General features: G+C 49.3%; 1 protein-coding gene, 1 long non-coding RNA gene and 1 other non-coding gene across 3 annotated transcripts; 2 read left to right on the forward strand and 1 right to left on the reverse strand.

Annotated features, from left to right (window-relative positions):
• Window positions 1–6,277: 6,277 nt before the first annotated feature.
• On the forward strand, window positions 6,278–8,758 carry RPS11 (ribosomal protein S11). The gene is made up of 5 exons (XM_061389032.1): window positions 6,278–6,388; window positions 7,311–7,442; window positions 7,629–7,704; window positions 8,019–8,148; window positions 8,582–8,758. The coding sequence occupies exons 1-5, from the start codon at window positions 6,374–6,376 to the stop codon at window positions 8,703–8,705; spliced, it is 477 nt and encodes a 158-aa protein (XP_061245016.1). The 5' UTR covers window positions 6,278–6,373; the 3' UTR covers window positions 8,706–8,758.
• On the forward strand, window positions 7,820–7,906 carry LOC133231187 (small nucleolar RNA SNORD35). Its single transcript, XR_009731066.1, has one exon. It is a non-coding gene; the product is annotated as a small nucleolar RNA SNORD35 (small nucleolar RNA).
• LOC133230940 (uncharacterized) lies at window positions 8,018–10,363 on the reverse strand. The gene is made up of 2 exons (XR_009730995.1): window positions 10,216–10,363; window positions 8,018–10,116 (listed from the first exon to the last, which is right to left on the reverse strand). It is a non-coding gene; the product is annotated as an uncharacterized LOC133230940 (long non-coding RNA).
• Between the last annotated feature and the right edge of the window lie 2,950 nt (window positions 10,364–13,313).

Below are 13,313 nucleotides of genomic sequence, written 5' to 3' on the forward strand. Positions count from 1 at the left end.
TGCTTGGCCTGGCCTGCCCTTCCTCCATCGCCACCCTAGGATGTGGGGGCCCCCAGGGGCTGCCGTGCATGTGCCACAGGCAGACGGGGTATAGCCGAGGGGCATTAGTCAGTGTAGGCGGGTCCAGGGGCTGTGCAGGCATCGTTGGTCTGCAGCCTGTTTGTTCGTGAGACCTTTAAGACATGAACAGTTGGAACAACCAGTCCAGTTGCAGTATTGGCAGACGTGAGCTGGAAGACTATTGGAAGGGATTGGCATGACTTAAAGGGAGTCTGTTCATGCTTCCCACGTGGTCGGATACTATACTCTGCAGCTGTTAGGATGTGAGAGAATGCCCAAAAAGTATCTCTGGAAGAGAAGTTCCAGCCAAGGGATCACAGGCATCGCCCTCGTGTCTTCCCTATATTTTGTGATCCAAAACCAATAAATTATTTTGTTAAAGAAATGTGGCGTCTTTTCAGTGTGTGTCTGCTGTAGAGGCAGGCCCAGGGAGCAAGGCTCTCGGCTGACGGGGGACTTGGAGAATAAGGCTGGCTGTGCTCTTTCCACAGGTGGATCAGAAAACTGCCTTTCATGGAAGAGTTGACCTTGGTAGAGATTTTACATGCCAAGGGATTTGAGATGCCTGTGGATTTGTGGGTATTTATGGCCTGTAGAGACAGGTGTTGCCCATTTTACATAAAATTGTCTCCCTAATTCAGCTGCAAAGTATGGAATTGGCCACTCTTCCCTAAAACCAGTCCCTCACTGGGGCATGTGGGCTGTTCAGTCTATACCACGCCAGACTGTAATGCAGAGATAAGTGATGAGATATTAGAGAAGTGAGAAGGGGTTTTTTTTTAAGATTAAAACTAGACCTGTTAGATCTGCCAGGATGAGTCCCTGAAAGGGTCAGGGTACCCAGCCCTTGGTCACCTCCCAACACCCAGGTGGGTCCGCTGCCCCATCTTACTGAGGAGGTTCTGTGCGGTCAGTGGTGTCAGCGCTGATGACACCCGGAGGGGTCTGGCTTGACCAAGGTACATCCATCTGTACTGGGAGGAAAGCTAGGTTCCTGCTGCCCTTTGAGACTGGTGGGCAGTACTTGTGTGTTGGTTCACTGAGCACGTAATAACTTCCACACTGTGCCATTGTATTCTGCTTAGTCTCCAAAATGTCCAAGACAGGCTCAAGTCTCAGGATCATTTTGCAAATGGGTGGTGTCCCTGCTACTCCTGGGGGCTCCTGCTCCAGCAGAGCTGCCTCCAGAACCAACTGAAAGTCCCAGAGTTTAAATCTTATGACACTGTTAGAGCAGCACAATAGGCTGCCCAAACCACTTAATTTTGGCTTAAAACTTGCCACTTCAAAAGATATGCAACATTGGGACTTCTGTGGTGGTCCAGTGGCTAAGACGGCTACGAATGCAGAAGGCCTGTGGGTTCCATCCCTGGTCAAGGAACTAGGTCCCATCTGCTGCAACTGAAGATCTAAAATCCCATGAACGGGAACTAAGACCCAGTACAGTCAAGTATTAAGCCAAATGTTAAAACACTTTAAGAAGATGACATGTCAGACTGGGAGACGGTATTGGTGAATCATGTCTCCTGAAGGACTTGAATGCCAAATACATAGAAAAAGTCTTAAAACTCAGTAACAATGAGCCAACCAACAAAAACTTAGGCCCAGATTTGAAAACAGCTTTCACCAAAGAAGATACACAAATGCTAATAAGCATGTGAAGAGATGCTCATCATTCCCCATTAAAGAAGATAAATGAAATCTTCAGACATAACCTTAATCATTCCTGGGGGAGAAATACAGGGAATCAGGACCTCTGGGCCAACAGAAGGGACGTTCCAAAACTGCCCAAAGCGCCCTGCAACAGCACTCTAGTCCCAGATCAGCTTCAACCCCTGGGCTACAGCAACCTTGGACACTACAGAGGAATGGCTTGTTTTAACAGGCATTTCAGTGCTCACTGAGGAGGGGGCCGTTCTGTACTCTAATATGTGCATTTCCCTTGTGAAATGCTAGGAAATGTCTGAGATCTGTCAGAGACAGGGAAATACACCCTCAAGTGATAAGTAAAGTTGGCTGAAGTTTGTTACTGAGCACCAAGGCTGTTCACACCGCAGTTCAAAAAATTCAAGGTGGTGGTTTGTAAGCAGCCTTAAAATAGTAATGAAATTGAATAGAAATGAAAAGAAAAAAAAATGTATTACAGAAGGTAAAGTGAAGTCACTCAATTGTGTCTGACTCTTTGAGACCCCATAGACAGTAGCCTACCAGGCTCCACTGTCCATGGGGTTTTCCAGGCAAGAATACTGGAGTGGGCTGCCATTTCCTTCTCCAGGGGATCTTCCCAACCCAGGGATCGAACCCAAGTCTCCTGCATTGCAGGCAGACACTTTACCGTCTGAGCCACCAGAGAAGGTAAAGGAGAGAGTTAAAAGACTTAAAAATCAGACAAGTTGACGAAGGCAGAGGAGGGTGAGAGAGAGAAGTGTGCTTGGTCACAATACAAAAAGGATTTCCTACTGTGAGTTGTGATCAACACCTAGAAGCTAAGGACCTAAACATCTCCAAACTGCCCTCACCCCCTCAGAGTGAAGCAGTATTTTTTATTTGCTCTTCCCTTATCATCAAAATCTCACCAGCTGCTCTTAGCAATTTGCAAAGTATTGAGCATTTAAGACACAGACAGGAAATCATACCTAATCTCACCACCTGGAGATGTAAACCACTAGGGCGATGTCATGTATTTCCTTCCAGGCTTTTTTCTACATTAACTTTCATACACAGTTTAGCACATATTGTAGGCAGCAACTCCAGGTCCCCCCTTTTTTTAAACTAAATATAAATCCTTTCCAAGTTATTCAAGAACTCTAGAACTTTTTTCTTCAAAAAAATAAATTATAAAACAACTACTAGGTCACAGAGGAAGATACAGCAGGTTTTAAAACAAAAAGTCTCTCTTCCTTAATGCTATCCCAGAGGGACTGAAACAGTGACAATTAAAAATGAACCATTCCTCACTTATATGTGAACTCTAAAATAGGACACAAGTGAACTTATCTATGAAACAGAAATAGATTTCGTAGAGAACAAACCTGTGGTTGCCGTGTAGGGGGTGAGGGAGGGATGGATTGGGAGTTTGGGATTAGCAGATGCCAACTATTATATATAGAACTGATAAACAACTGTATAGCACAGGGAACTATATTCAATATCCTGTGATAAACCATAATGGAAAATACGAAAAAGAATGTGTGTATATATATATATATGCAAAATTGAATCAATACACCTGAAACACAACATTGCAAATAAACTATAATTCAATTTTTTTTTAATTGGAAAAAAATCAGAAGAATATTTTGTGACCCCTGTAGAAGTTTGTTAGGAGCATAGATTGTATATTCTAAATGCAGTGCTTAAAAAAATTTTTACTAGACTTGTAAGTGGAAACAAAAAAAAAAACTCATGTTTTCTTCTAATATATAGCTTCTTTTCTTCATGGCTTCATTTCTCAAGCCTACCTAAATTTTATCCCTACACATCAGAAATTTACGTTGGCATAAAGTAGGAACTAGGTATCCAACGTTATCTTCAGATGGTCTCCCACTTGTCCTAACACAAAATTACTGAATAATTTGTATATTCCGCAGAGTTTTTAATTGCACCTGTCATCATATGCTAAATTCTCAGAGTTGGATCTATTTTTGGACTTCCTAGAAGATACACTTTAAATATTTACATTAAAGAAGTTAACTTTTTACTTAAATGTGACATAATATTTGCTCAAATATTTAAATATTTATATTGAAGAAACCAACTTTTATTTTTAAAAGAAATTGCATTTAACACACCCACAAAAATATAATAATGTACCAGGATTTCTTTTAAAATGATTAATTCAAAGGCAATTCGAAGCAGAATAAAACATACACTTAAGTCTTATATATATTGATTATGAACTCAGTACAACTTTGTACATTGAACTGGAAAAGTCTAGCAAAAGCCTAAATTTGAGGTCTTTGGTAAATGTGAAGCCTCAGCGAGAGCGCTGGGAAAATTCAGGCCAAGACTTAATTAAGGAAAGAGGCCAAAGTCTGGAGTTCGAATTCTCCCAACAAGGCCCAAGTCAGCACTCTTGCCTGGAAAATCCCATGGACGGAGGAGCCTGGTGGGCTGCAGTCCATGGGGTCGCTAAGAGTCGGACACGACTGAGCGACTTCACTTTCACTTTTTCACTTTCATGCATTGGAGAAGGAAATGGCAACCCACTCCAGTGTTCTTGCCTGGAGAATCCCAGGGACAGGGGAGCCTGGTGGGCTGCCGTCTATGGGGTCACACAGAGTCGGACACGACTGAAGTGACTTAGTAGCAGCTGCAGGGTGTTACAAGACAGAGGGTTGTTGCCAACACTGGCCAGAAGGGGGCGCAGTACGCAAAAAGTGCGACTGGTGCTAAGTCGCTTCAGTCGTCTCCGACTCTTTGCGAGCCCATAGACGGCAGCCCACCAGGCTCCCCTGTCCCTGGGATTCTCCAGGCAAGAACACTGGAGTGGGTTGCCATTTCCTTCTCCAATGCATGAAGGTGAAAAGTGAAAGTGAAGTCGCTCAGTCCTGTCCGACTCTCAGCGGACCCCATGGACTGCAGTCTACCGGGCTCCTCTGTCCATGGGATTTTCCAGGCAAGAGTACTGGAGTGGGGTGCCATCGCCTTCTCCGAAAAAGTGCGAAGTGAAGGTAAAAAGGACTCTGGTGTTCCTTCTTAAAAAGTTCATTTAAGTTCATCCGCTCAGTCGTGTCCAACTCTTTGCAACCCCATGGCTGCAGCACACCAGGCCTCCCTGTCCATCACCAACTTCCGGAGTTTACTCAAACTCATGTCCATGGAGTCGGTGATGCCGACTCATCTTCTGTCCCCTTCTCCTGCCTTCAATCTTTCCCAGCATCAGGGTCTTTTCAGATGAGACAGCTCTTCACATAAGGTTGACAGCTCTTCACATAAGGTGGCCAAAGTATTGAAGTTTCAGCTTCTACATCAGTGCTTCAAATGAACACTCAGGACTAATCTCCTTTAGGATGGACTGGTTGGATCTCCTTGCAGTCCTAGGGACTCTCAAGAGTCCTCCACCACCACAGTTCAAAAGCATCAGTTCTTCGGCACTCAGCTTTATAGTCCAACTCTCACATCCATACATGACTACTGGAAAAACCACAGCTTTGACAAGACGGACTTTTGTCGGGAAAGTAATTCTCTGCTTTTTAATAAGATGTCTAGGTTAGTCATAACTTTTCTTCCAAGGAGCAACCGTCTTTTAATTTCTCTAAAGGTAGGTGATTAAGTAGGGCTGGAGACAGACTGCTCAGGTTAAATTCCCAAATTCCCAACTATGCCTGTTTCCGCATCAGCAAAATGGGAATAATTAACAGAGCCATCCTTAGTGTGTTAGCACAGTTCTGCGTACATGGTAATTGCTATTAGATTTTTGCTTTCCAAAAATTGGTAAAATAATAAATTGATATTGATTTGGACCTGCAGTGACCAACGCAGTGGATAACTAGCTCCATGTGGCTATTTAAATCGAATAAAATTAAAATTAAAAATTGAGGTTCACAGTCACACGCCCCCCACTTACAGTGCCAGTGACCACTGTATTGGACAGCGCAGATAGAAAATATTTGCATCATAGCGAGGAGTACTATTGGACAGCGCTGTTCAACAATTAGCAGAAGGCCTTTTTGTTTTTTTTTAAATTCGAATTAAAATTGTCTTTTTTTTAATTTGAATTAAAATTTTCAACGAAACCACTCTCTGGGGAAAAAACGGCCCACAAAAGAAACCGACTTTTATTAAACTTCAGGAAGTTCATGGGTAGTGTCCGTCCCTCACAAAGATGGCGCTTCGCAGCGCGTGCATGTTCCTAACACTTTCTGGTCTCTCGCCCCGCAAAAAGATGGCCGCCGCCACGGCCCGTTCAAACCTTGCACGGAAACAGACACGAGGTCCCAAACCCCACGCGGTCTCACTCATCTCAGGAACATGGCCGCCTTCCGATAAATGTCGCGATAACATAGGCTGGTTAAGGCTGGCCACGCCTTCCCAACGTGACCTAGCATGCCGGCGCGCAATGATGGCGTAAGACTCTCGCGAGACAGTGTGCCGCTTCCCGCTCCTCTGCCTTGACCATCATGGCAGCTTTCGTTCTGTCTGCGAATCGCGTGCTTAGGTAGGACCGTTCGCCAATCAGAGTCTCGCCAAGGCACCGCCCCAAACCGTGTTTGTCCCGCCCCTTTGTCGTCACTTCCTCTCTAACCCTTGTACAGTCGATAAGGAAACCCGGACGCTGCCGCGGCCTTCCTTTTTTCAGGCAGCCGGGAAGATGGCGGACATTCAGGTATGGGCTACGGGCCGATGCCGACTCTGCGGGGTTTGTGTTTCAGAGGCGAGTCCTGGAGAGTGGGACTCCGCGCTCCAGTTTGGGGGTTAATTTCCCAGGGGTTAAATCGGGCAGAGGGCAGTTGTCTTGGCGTTAATCTCGATTAGCACCTCCTAAATGTTCCTTTGTAGCTCGGTCGGTAAATAATCTGCCTGCAGTGCAGGAATCCTGGGTTCGATCCCTGTGTCGGGAAGATCCTCTGGAGAAGGAAATGGCAACCCGTTCCAGTATTCTTGCCTGGGAAATCTCATGGACAGAAGAGCCTAGTGGGCTGCAGTCCATGGGGTCGCAAAGAGTCGGGCACGACTGGACGACTAACACTTAAATTTTGGAGGCTCCGCATTTGGGGTTTAATTTAAGGTTCAAGGATTTTGGAAGTTGGTCTTTTCAAAAATCAAGATTTACAGAGTACTTTTTTTGGGGGGGGGGGAGGCTTTAGGCTGTAGGGTTAATCCTTTGAGAACTGACGTCTAAGGGCCACTCCAGGGAGCCCGTCAGTTTGGTATTTAATTTTGGAGCCGCCTATGTTAGTTAAGGCGTGCATCCTGGTTGGATGTCTTTGTGTCTTGAATAATTTTTGCTGAACAGTTTTGGTGTTTAAGGCTTGTTTTGTATCGCTGGGGCTTTAAGGATTGAATGCTCCAGGTGGTAGGAGGTGTTTTAGATCATAAATACTGATGTAACCCTGGGTTCAGAGTTGAGTCTGAATTAGAGATATATTTGGGTTAGTGTCTTGGAAGATAATTCTGGGGTGCTTGGCGCTGGTGGCCAACGTTCAGGGAGTTAAATACCCGACAAGGTGGTATTGGGATTTTGTGAAGCTTTCCAGGCCAGGTTGTTGCCTGCTCGGGTCTTACCTGCTTCCTCCTCATCCCCTTAGACAGAACGTGCGTACCAAAAGCAACCGACCATCTTTCAAAATAAAAAGAGGGTCCTGCTTGGAGAAACTGGCAAAGAAAAGCTCCCTCGATACTACAAGAACATTGGTCTGGGCTTCAAGACTCCAAAGGAGGTATGGGCACCCTCAGAAGAAAGGAGGAGACCCCTGTGTCCCTGCACATGTGCCCAAACTGAGTTGACCTATCCACATCTCAGCGGCTGCTGCTGGGAACTGTAGTTTGTGTGTTTAGAAAGGCCACGCCCCTTGTTCTTTTCAGGAAGTATTTTCAGAGTTCCCTAATCCTCCTTATCCCTGCAGGCCATCGAGGGCACCTACATTGACAAGAAATGCCCTTTTACGGGTAATGTCTCCATTCGAGGGCGGATCCTGTCTGGTGAGTGAGGACCTTCCTGGGTGTGAGGGAAGAAGGGCTGGGGACACTGAGGCTCCAGGGTCCTGGGTTGGGGAAGGGGTTGGCAGACTTCTGGTGACCCCGGGGGCACACTTTTGGCAAATGATGTCTGTTTCACGATGGTCTTCAGATGCCCACCCTGGGCAGTGCTGAGAAGGCCACTTGGCACAGCTGATGCTGGAAACAGGGCTTCCTGGGAACCCTACTCAACGGCCCCCTGCTTCCTGGACACCCCGGGCTGCCCATGGCTCCCTTCCCTGTGGGGCCTGACCAGGAACTGCCCCCCGTCCCCCCAGGCGTGGTGACCAAAATGAAGATGCAGAGGACCATCGTCATCCGCCGAGACTACCTTCACTACATCCGAAAGTACAACCGCTTTGAGAAGCGCCACAAGAACATGTCCGTGCACCTTTCTCCCTGCTTCAGGTGAGCAGGGTTGGCTGCCCTCCCGGGCAGGGAGGAGGGGGTGGGCTGCACAGGAGTGAGTGACGTGGGACCAGACCTGGCTGTTAACAGGACGCCCTGGCTGCCGTGTGGAGGTCATCAGCTGTGGGGGCGGGTAGTAAAGGGGTCATGCATCACCATCTTTGTGAGCCTCCAGTGCCCTGCAAAAGGACATGACAGATGGAGGCCTTCTGTCCCTGGAAGGGTCGGCCCATCCTCCGCATGGCCTGGAGCCTGGGGTCTTACACGTAGTTTGTGCTCAGTAATTACCTGGGGACAGGTGAAACTGGAAATAGCAGCTTGGTTGGGGTTTGGAGGAGCCAAAGCTGAGAGGCTCCACCTAGAGACAGGAAGACGCCTTCAGGGCCTGCTGAGAGCAGAGCCTCCCCTAACCCAGCCCTGCTTCCCTCCACAGGGACGTCCAGATCGGCGACATCGTCACGGTGGGCGAGTGCCGGCCCCTGAGCAAGACTGTGCGCTTCAATGTCCTCAAGGTCACCAAGGCTGCCGGCACCAAGAAGCAGTTCCAGAAGTTCTGAGACTGGACCTCTGCCTGCTGCCCCAAACACAATAAAGTTATTTTCCCAATCTCTGGCAGGCTCTGGCTGTCTGTGCCCCTACAAGAGGGAGGGGTTGATGTGGAAGATGGGATTCGTCTTCATCCTCTGGGGGCATAAAGATGGGGACCACATCCTGCCTCCTGCCCTCACGTCTGGGTGAAGACAACCTGTATCAAGACGCTGCCCTCCTCTGATGTTTTGGTCTTTGTTACCTTTTGGTGGTGTGCTCATAAGGCCTTTCTACCTGGTGTTGAGCTCCCCCCGCAAGTCTCTGGGGAGGAAGTGAGTGAGGGTGGAGGTTCCTGGGTTCTCTAGACTCTGAGCCTTTTCTGGTCTCTGAGGGGAGGGGGAGGAAGAAATATCCGCCCTCTTGGCTTTGCTGGGTGTCAGCGTCGGTGGGTTGGGTGGGCTTGGGTTCAAAGCTGCCTGTTTGGGAGTTGAAGGTCTTGACCTCAAGCTGGGATTGTCTTCTGACGGGAAAGCAAGGCACCCACTTTCCCCCTACACGTCCCGCCATCCCTCCTAAGTGAGCACCATGCCTGTTGCAGATGAGCGAACTCATCTGAGGGGGCAAGTTCTCTGCTTAGGATCCCAGGAAGTACCTGAGCCACAGGCATCAGATGATGGTGACTACTTTGCCCAAAAGTCCTAGTGAGGAAAATGGTCTAGAGGGCGTAGCGAGGCCAGCTAGCAGTGAAGGTCACAGGTGGCTGCATGGATAGGAAGTCCCTCAGGTGGGACTGAATCAGGACAGACCAGATGGGGTGGCTTTGGGTGAGGAGAGAAATTGGAGATGGGGGAAAATGAGGGCAAGGCAAATGAAGGGGAAGAGATTTCTGACAGAGCCAGACAGGGCTACCTTGAGTGTCGGGGTAAAAACTCAGGAGGAGAGAGCTTAACAGTTGGTATTAACAGGGAAGGCTTTCTGCTAGAGGCAAATGGGGAAAGGAAGAGGGACCTTGAGTGTCAGATACGGAGATGAGAGATGTGAGACACCCCTCTGCTGGACACCAGTCAGAGACAGAAGCAGGTACAGAGACATGCATGGAGCAGGTGAGGCAGGAGGGTGGCAGGTGCAGACAGATGCCAAGGAGAGGAAGACAGCAGAGACCCTCACCTGAGCCACAACGGGGCAGAGATGGATGCTCAGGTTTAGGGGAGGCGCTGGTTACCCCGTTAACTCCAGCCCGGAGGCCTGGCGCTGCTGGGATCCCCAGGTCCCTGCCTCCCCGTACCTGTACCAGGGTCTGAGACACACACTGGTACAAGGGTTGGGAGACAGGGCCGTGAGGAGAGAGGAGCCGCCGCTGCCGCTGCCGCCTCCGGGGACTTTGCGTCTGGACCGGCCCGGGGGCTCCTTTTTACCCAGGCCCGGTGAGGGCGGGGGTTCCTGCCAGAGGAAGTGGGGCCGCATCAAAGAGGGCAGGAAGGGGCAGGGACGGGTCAGAAGGGGGCACGCCCCGAGGTTCAGCCTGCGAGCCTGCCCCACCTGGTGCTGGAGGGTGGGAGACTCCGCGGAGGGGCACTGGGACCCAGAGAGCGGGGGACAGCGATGGGGGAGAGGGAAAGGCAGATCGGAGAGACAGGACGGGGAACAGAGACCCAGAGGGGGACCTGAGGCCGCTCCAGGAGCCCCCACCCACAGGTGTTTCCGTTCGGGGTGGGGCCACCGTGTTTACAACAACAACAGGCCCGCTCCCCTGTTTCCTCCCAGCGGTGGGTTGCTGGGCGGCTCCTTGGCACCCCATTGTCGGGTGCAGCCCTGACCTGGTGGGGACCTCCTGATGGTCAGTGCACAAAATCCAAGGAAAAAGCCCCCAGGGCCGTGTCAATTCTCTGTTGCGATGACCTGGACGGGGACATTACCTGCAGTTCTTCTGTTTGTTTTGGCTGCTCTGGGTCTTCTGTGGCGAACGGGCTCCTTGTGGCAGCATGCAGCCTTTCTCTAATTGCAATGCAAGGGCTATAGAGTGGGTGGGCCCAGTAGTTGCCCCGCAGCATATGGGATCTTAGTTCACCGACCAGGGCTCAAAACCGCGTCCCCTGCATTGGAAGGCGGAGTCTTAACCACTGGACTGAGACAGGAGATAGAGGGGCTCCAGGTTAGACATTACAGCTGGCCTCCTGTTTGCATTTCACGGAGCACAAAGACGTGGGCTTCAGGCTGGATCCTTAACAACTGTTAGCATTTCCTGAGATGAGATAAATGAGATCCAGGAGGAATTTACAATCAGCCTCCCGTTTGCTCTGCAAAATGGAAGTAACAACAGAAGCAGGGTAAATAGCCAGTGTTGGTCTGCTGTAAACACTTTAATAGTCATGGCAATAGTCAAGGTAATAGTCAGGGCGAGGACAAAGAGGGCAAAACCCTGTTTGAATAAAGGATTATGGGATCTTCACTCCCCCTCTTTTGGGACAAGGGAGACCCTACACATGCGCAAAAAGGCTCCTTGGAGGCCAAAAGTCGGGATAACGCCAGGCCATAATGATTCTTGCTCCTCCCAGAAGCCTCCACTTTGAGATCCATCTTGGCTGAGCGGTGCGTGCGCACCCAGGGTAAGGGTCCCAGGGTAGGCCAGGTGTGGAAAAAGGAATCAGATATTGGGCTAAAGGTAAACAAAGACCTGGAAGAACTGACCTATGTAAACAACTTAACCGCCTCTTTACCGCACTCCTCCTCGCTACGGGGGACGCCCACACCCTCTCTGGGCGTGCATCTCTGCCTTGCTTCTGTCTTAACAGAGCAAACCACTTCTGTGTGCTCTCCCCACACTTGTTGTGCTCTGTCTCTAACAATAAACTTTGTACCTGCCTTTATAGTTTCTGCCTCCGTGATAAATGCATTTTTCACTGGGGCCAAAGAGCCAGGGAAAAACAGTTTATAGCCTCTAGTCCTTGCTGGTCTGGTGGCCAGGATTCCAGGCTGCCCAGTTCAATTCTTTGGAAGGGAATTAAATCTCGCTTCAAGCCACTGCTCACTGCTGCCTCACTGAGTTCAGGACCACCAGGAGGGGCCCCACTTGCCCTTCTTAGAGCCCTGTGACAGCTAGAGACATGACTCCTGGGCACAGATCACAGCCTCAGAGCTTGCCCTCTGCCTGCCTGGTCCTCCCACCCTCCCTGCTCCCCAGACTTGCTCCCTCCTCTGAGCCTTTGCACTGGCTGTGCCCTCTGCCTGGAACCTCTAACCCCAGGCTTCTACCTGCTGCTTCCCCCACCCCTTAACCTCTAGTTCTCACCAACCTCTTTCCATCTGGCAGAACCTCCAGCCCTCCCAGTCCCCGCTCCCTGCCTGAATGTCCCACATAGACAGGAAAGCCTGCTCATGGCATACTTGTATATTTGTTGCACAGATCCTCTATGGCCTGGCACACTTATTAGTTAACCTGTTAACTGCTGGAATATAAACTCCAAGAAGGGGGGAAAATCTCTGCAACCCCAGCACCTGGAACAAACTGTGAGTGCGCCTCACACATTTACCCGAGTGCATGAATCCTTTTGAGGTTAAATCCCAAATGAATTAATTTTCTAAAAAGTTAAATCCCCACATTCTCACAGGCCAGGCTTGACCCCTAGCATTACCCCAGAACCATCTCTTGGTGGGTGTTGAGCCGAAAGACCCAACTGAGCCAAAGATCAGGAAAAGGAAGGTTTGTTATAACTCGCCACAAGTAAGGAGAACACCAGGGACCCTCCCCAAAGGAGTGTCTCGCCAGCAGCAAAATTGGGGAAGTTTTAAGCTAAGGGAACAAGCACATTCATCGGGGTGGGGGCGTGGAGCAGAGGAGAAATCAGCACAGAACTGGGGCAAAGTTCACCAGAGCCCTAACTGTAGTTATTGAAGTCTGGAGGGGCAATATCATTCTACCTTCATCTGGGTGGGGCCTTAGTTACTGCAGATCTCAAAGATTGTATCAGATGGTTCTGTATATCCTTTGAGGAGGAATTAGGACTCTGTTTTATTGTTTCTTGACAGCTTTTCCTTTTTCCTGTATGCCCTCTCTTCCAGTAAAGAATCTGTCTGCAGGAGACCAAGGTTTGATTCCTGGGTCGGGAAGATCCCCTGGAAAAGGAAATGGCTACCCACTCCAGTACTCTTGCCTGGAAAATTCCAGGGACAGAGGAGCCTGTCGCAAAGAGTCGGACACGACTGAGCGTCTCACACTTGCACACTTTACTTGCACACTTTACTTCCCTGAAGATCACGGATTACTGAGACCTGTTCAAGGGCGAGCACTGGAGCCAGGCTTAGATCACAGATGGCTTAGGCCAAAATGGCTTCTCTTACATCAAGAAAGTCACTCCTGGTTCTTTGTCTTCAGGGACCCCCTAACCTATCCACTTACACTGGGTCTCAAGTCACAGAGTAACCGGAAGCAGTGAACATACAGAGAAATCTCCCAATGGTAGTATGAAGACTGCAGGCTCTGTTGCAGAGTCTAGCCCTACCCTCGTTAGCTGCATAACCTTGCTGGGAACCACAGGGCTTCAGTTTCCTAATCTATAAAATCTTGCCTCCCTGCCCCTTCGGGAACATGAGATAGACTTACCTGTGTTATTGGGGGTAGAACTAGTTCTAGTAAGTGA

Source organism: Bos javanicus, chromosome 18, assembly GCF_032452875.1.
Source record: "Bos javanicus breed banteng chromosome 18, ARS-OSU_banteng_1.0, whole genome shotgun sequence".
Taxonomy (NCBI): domain Eukaryota; kingdom Metazoa; phylum Chordata; class Mammalia; order Artiodactyla; family Bovidae; genus Bos; species Bos javanicus.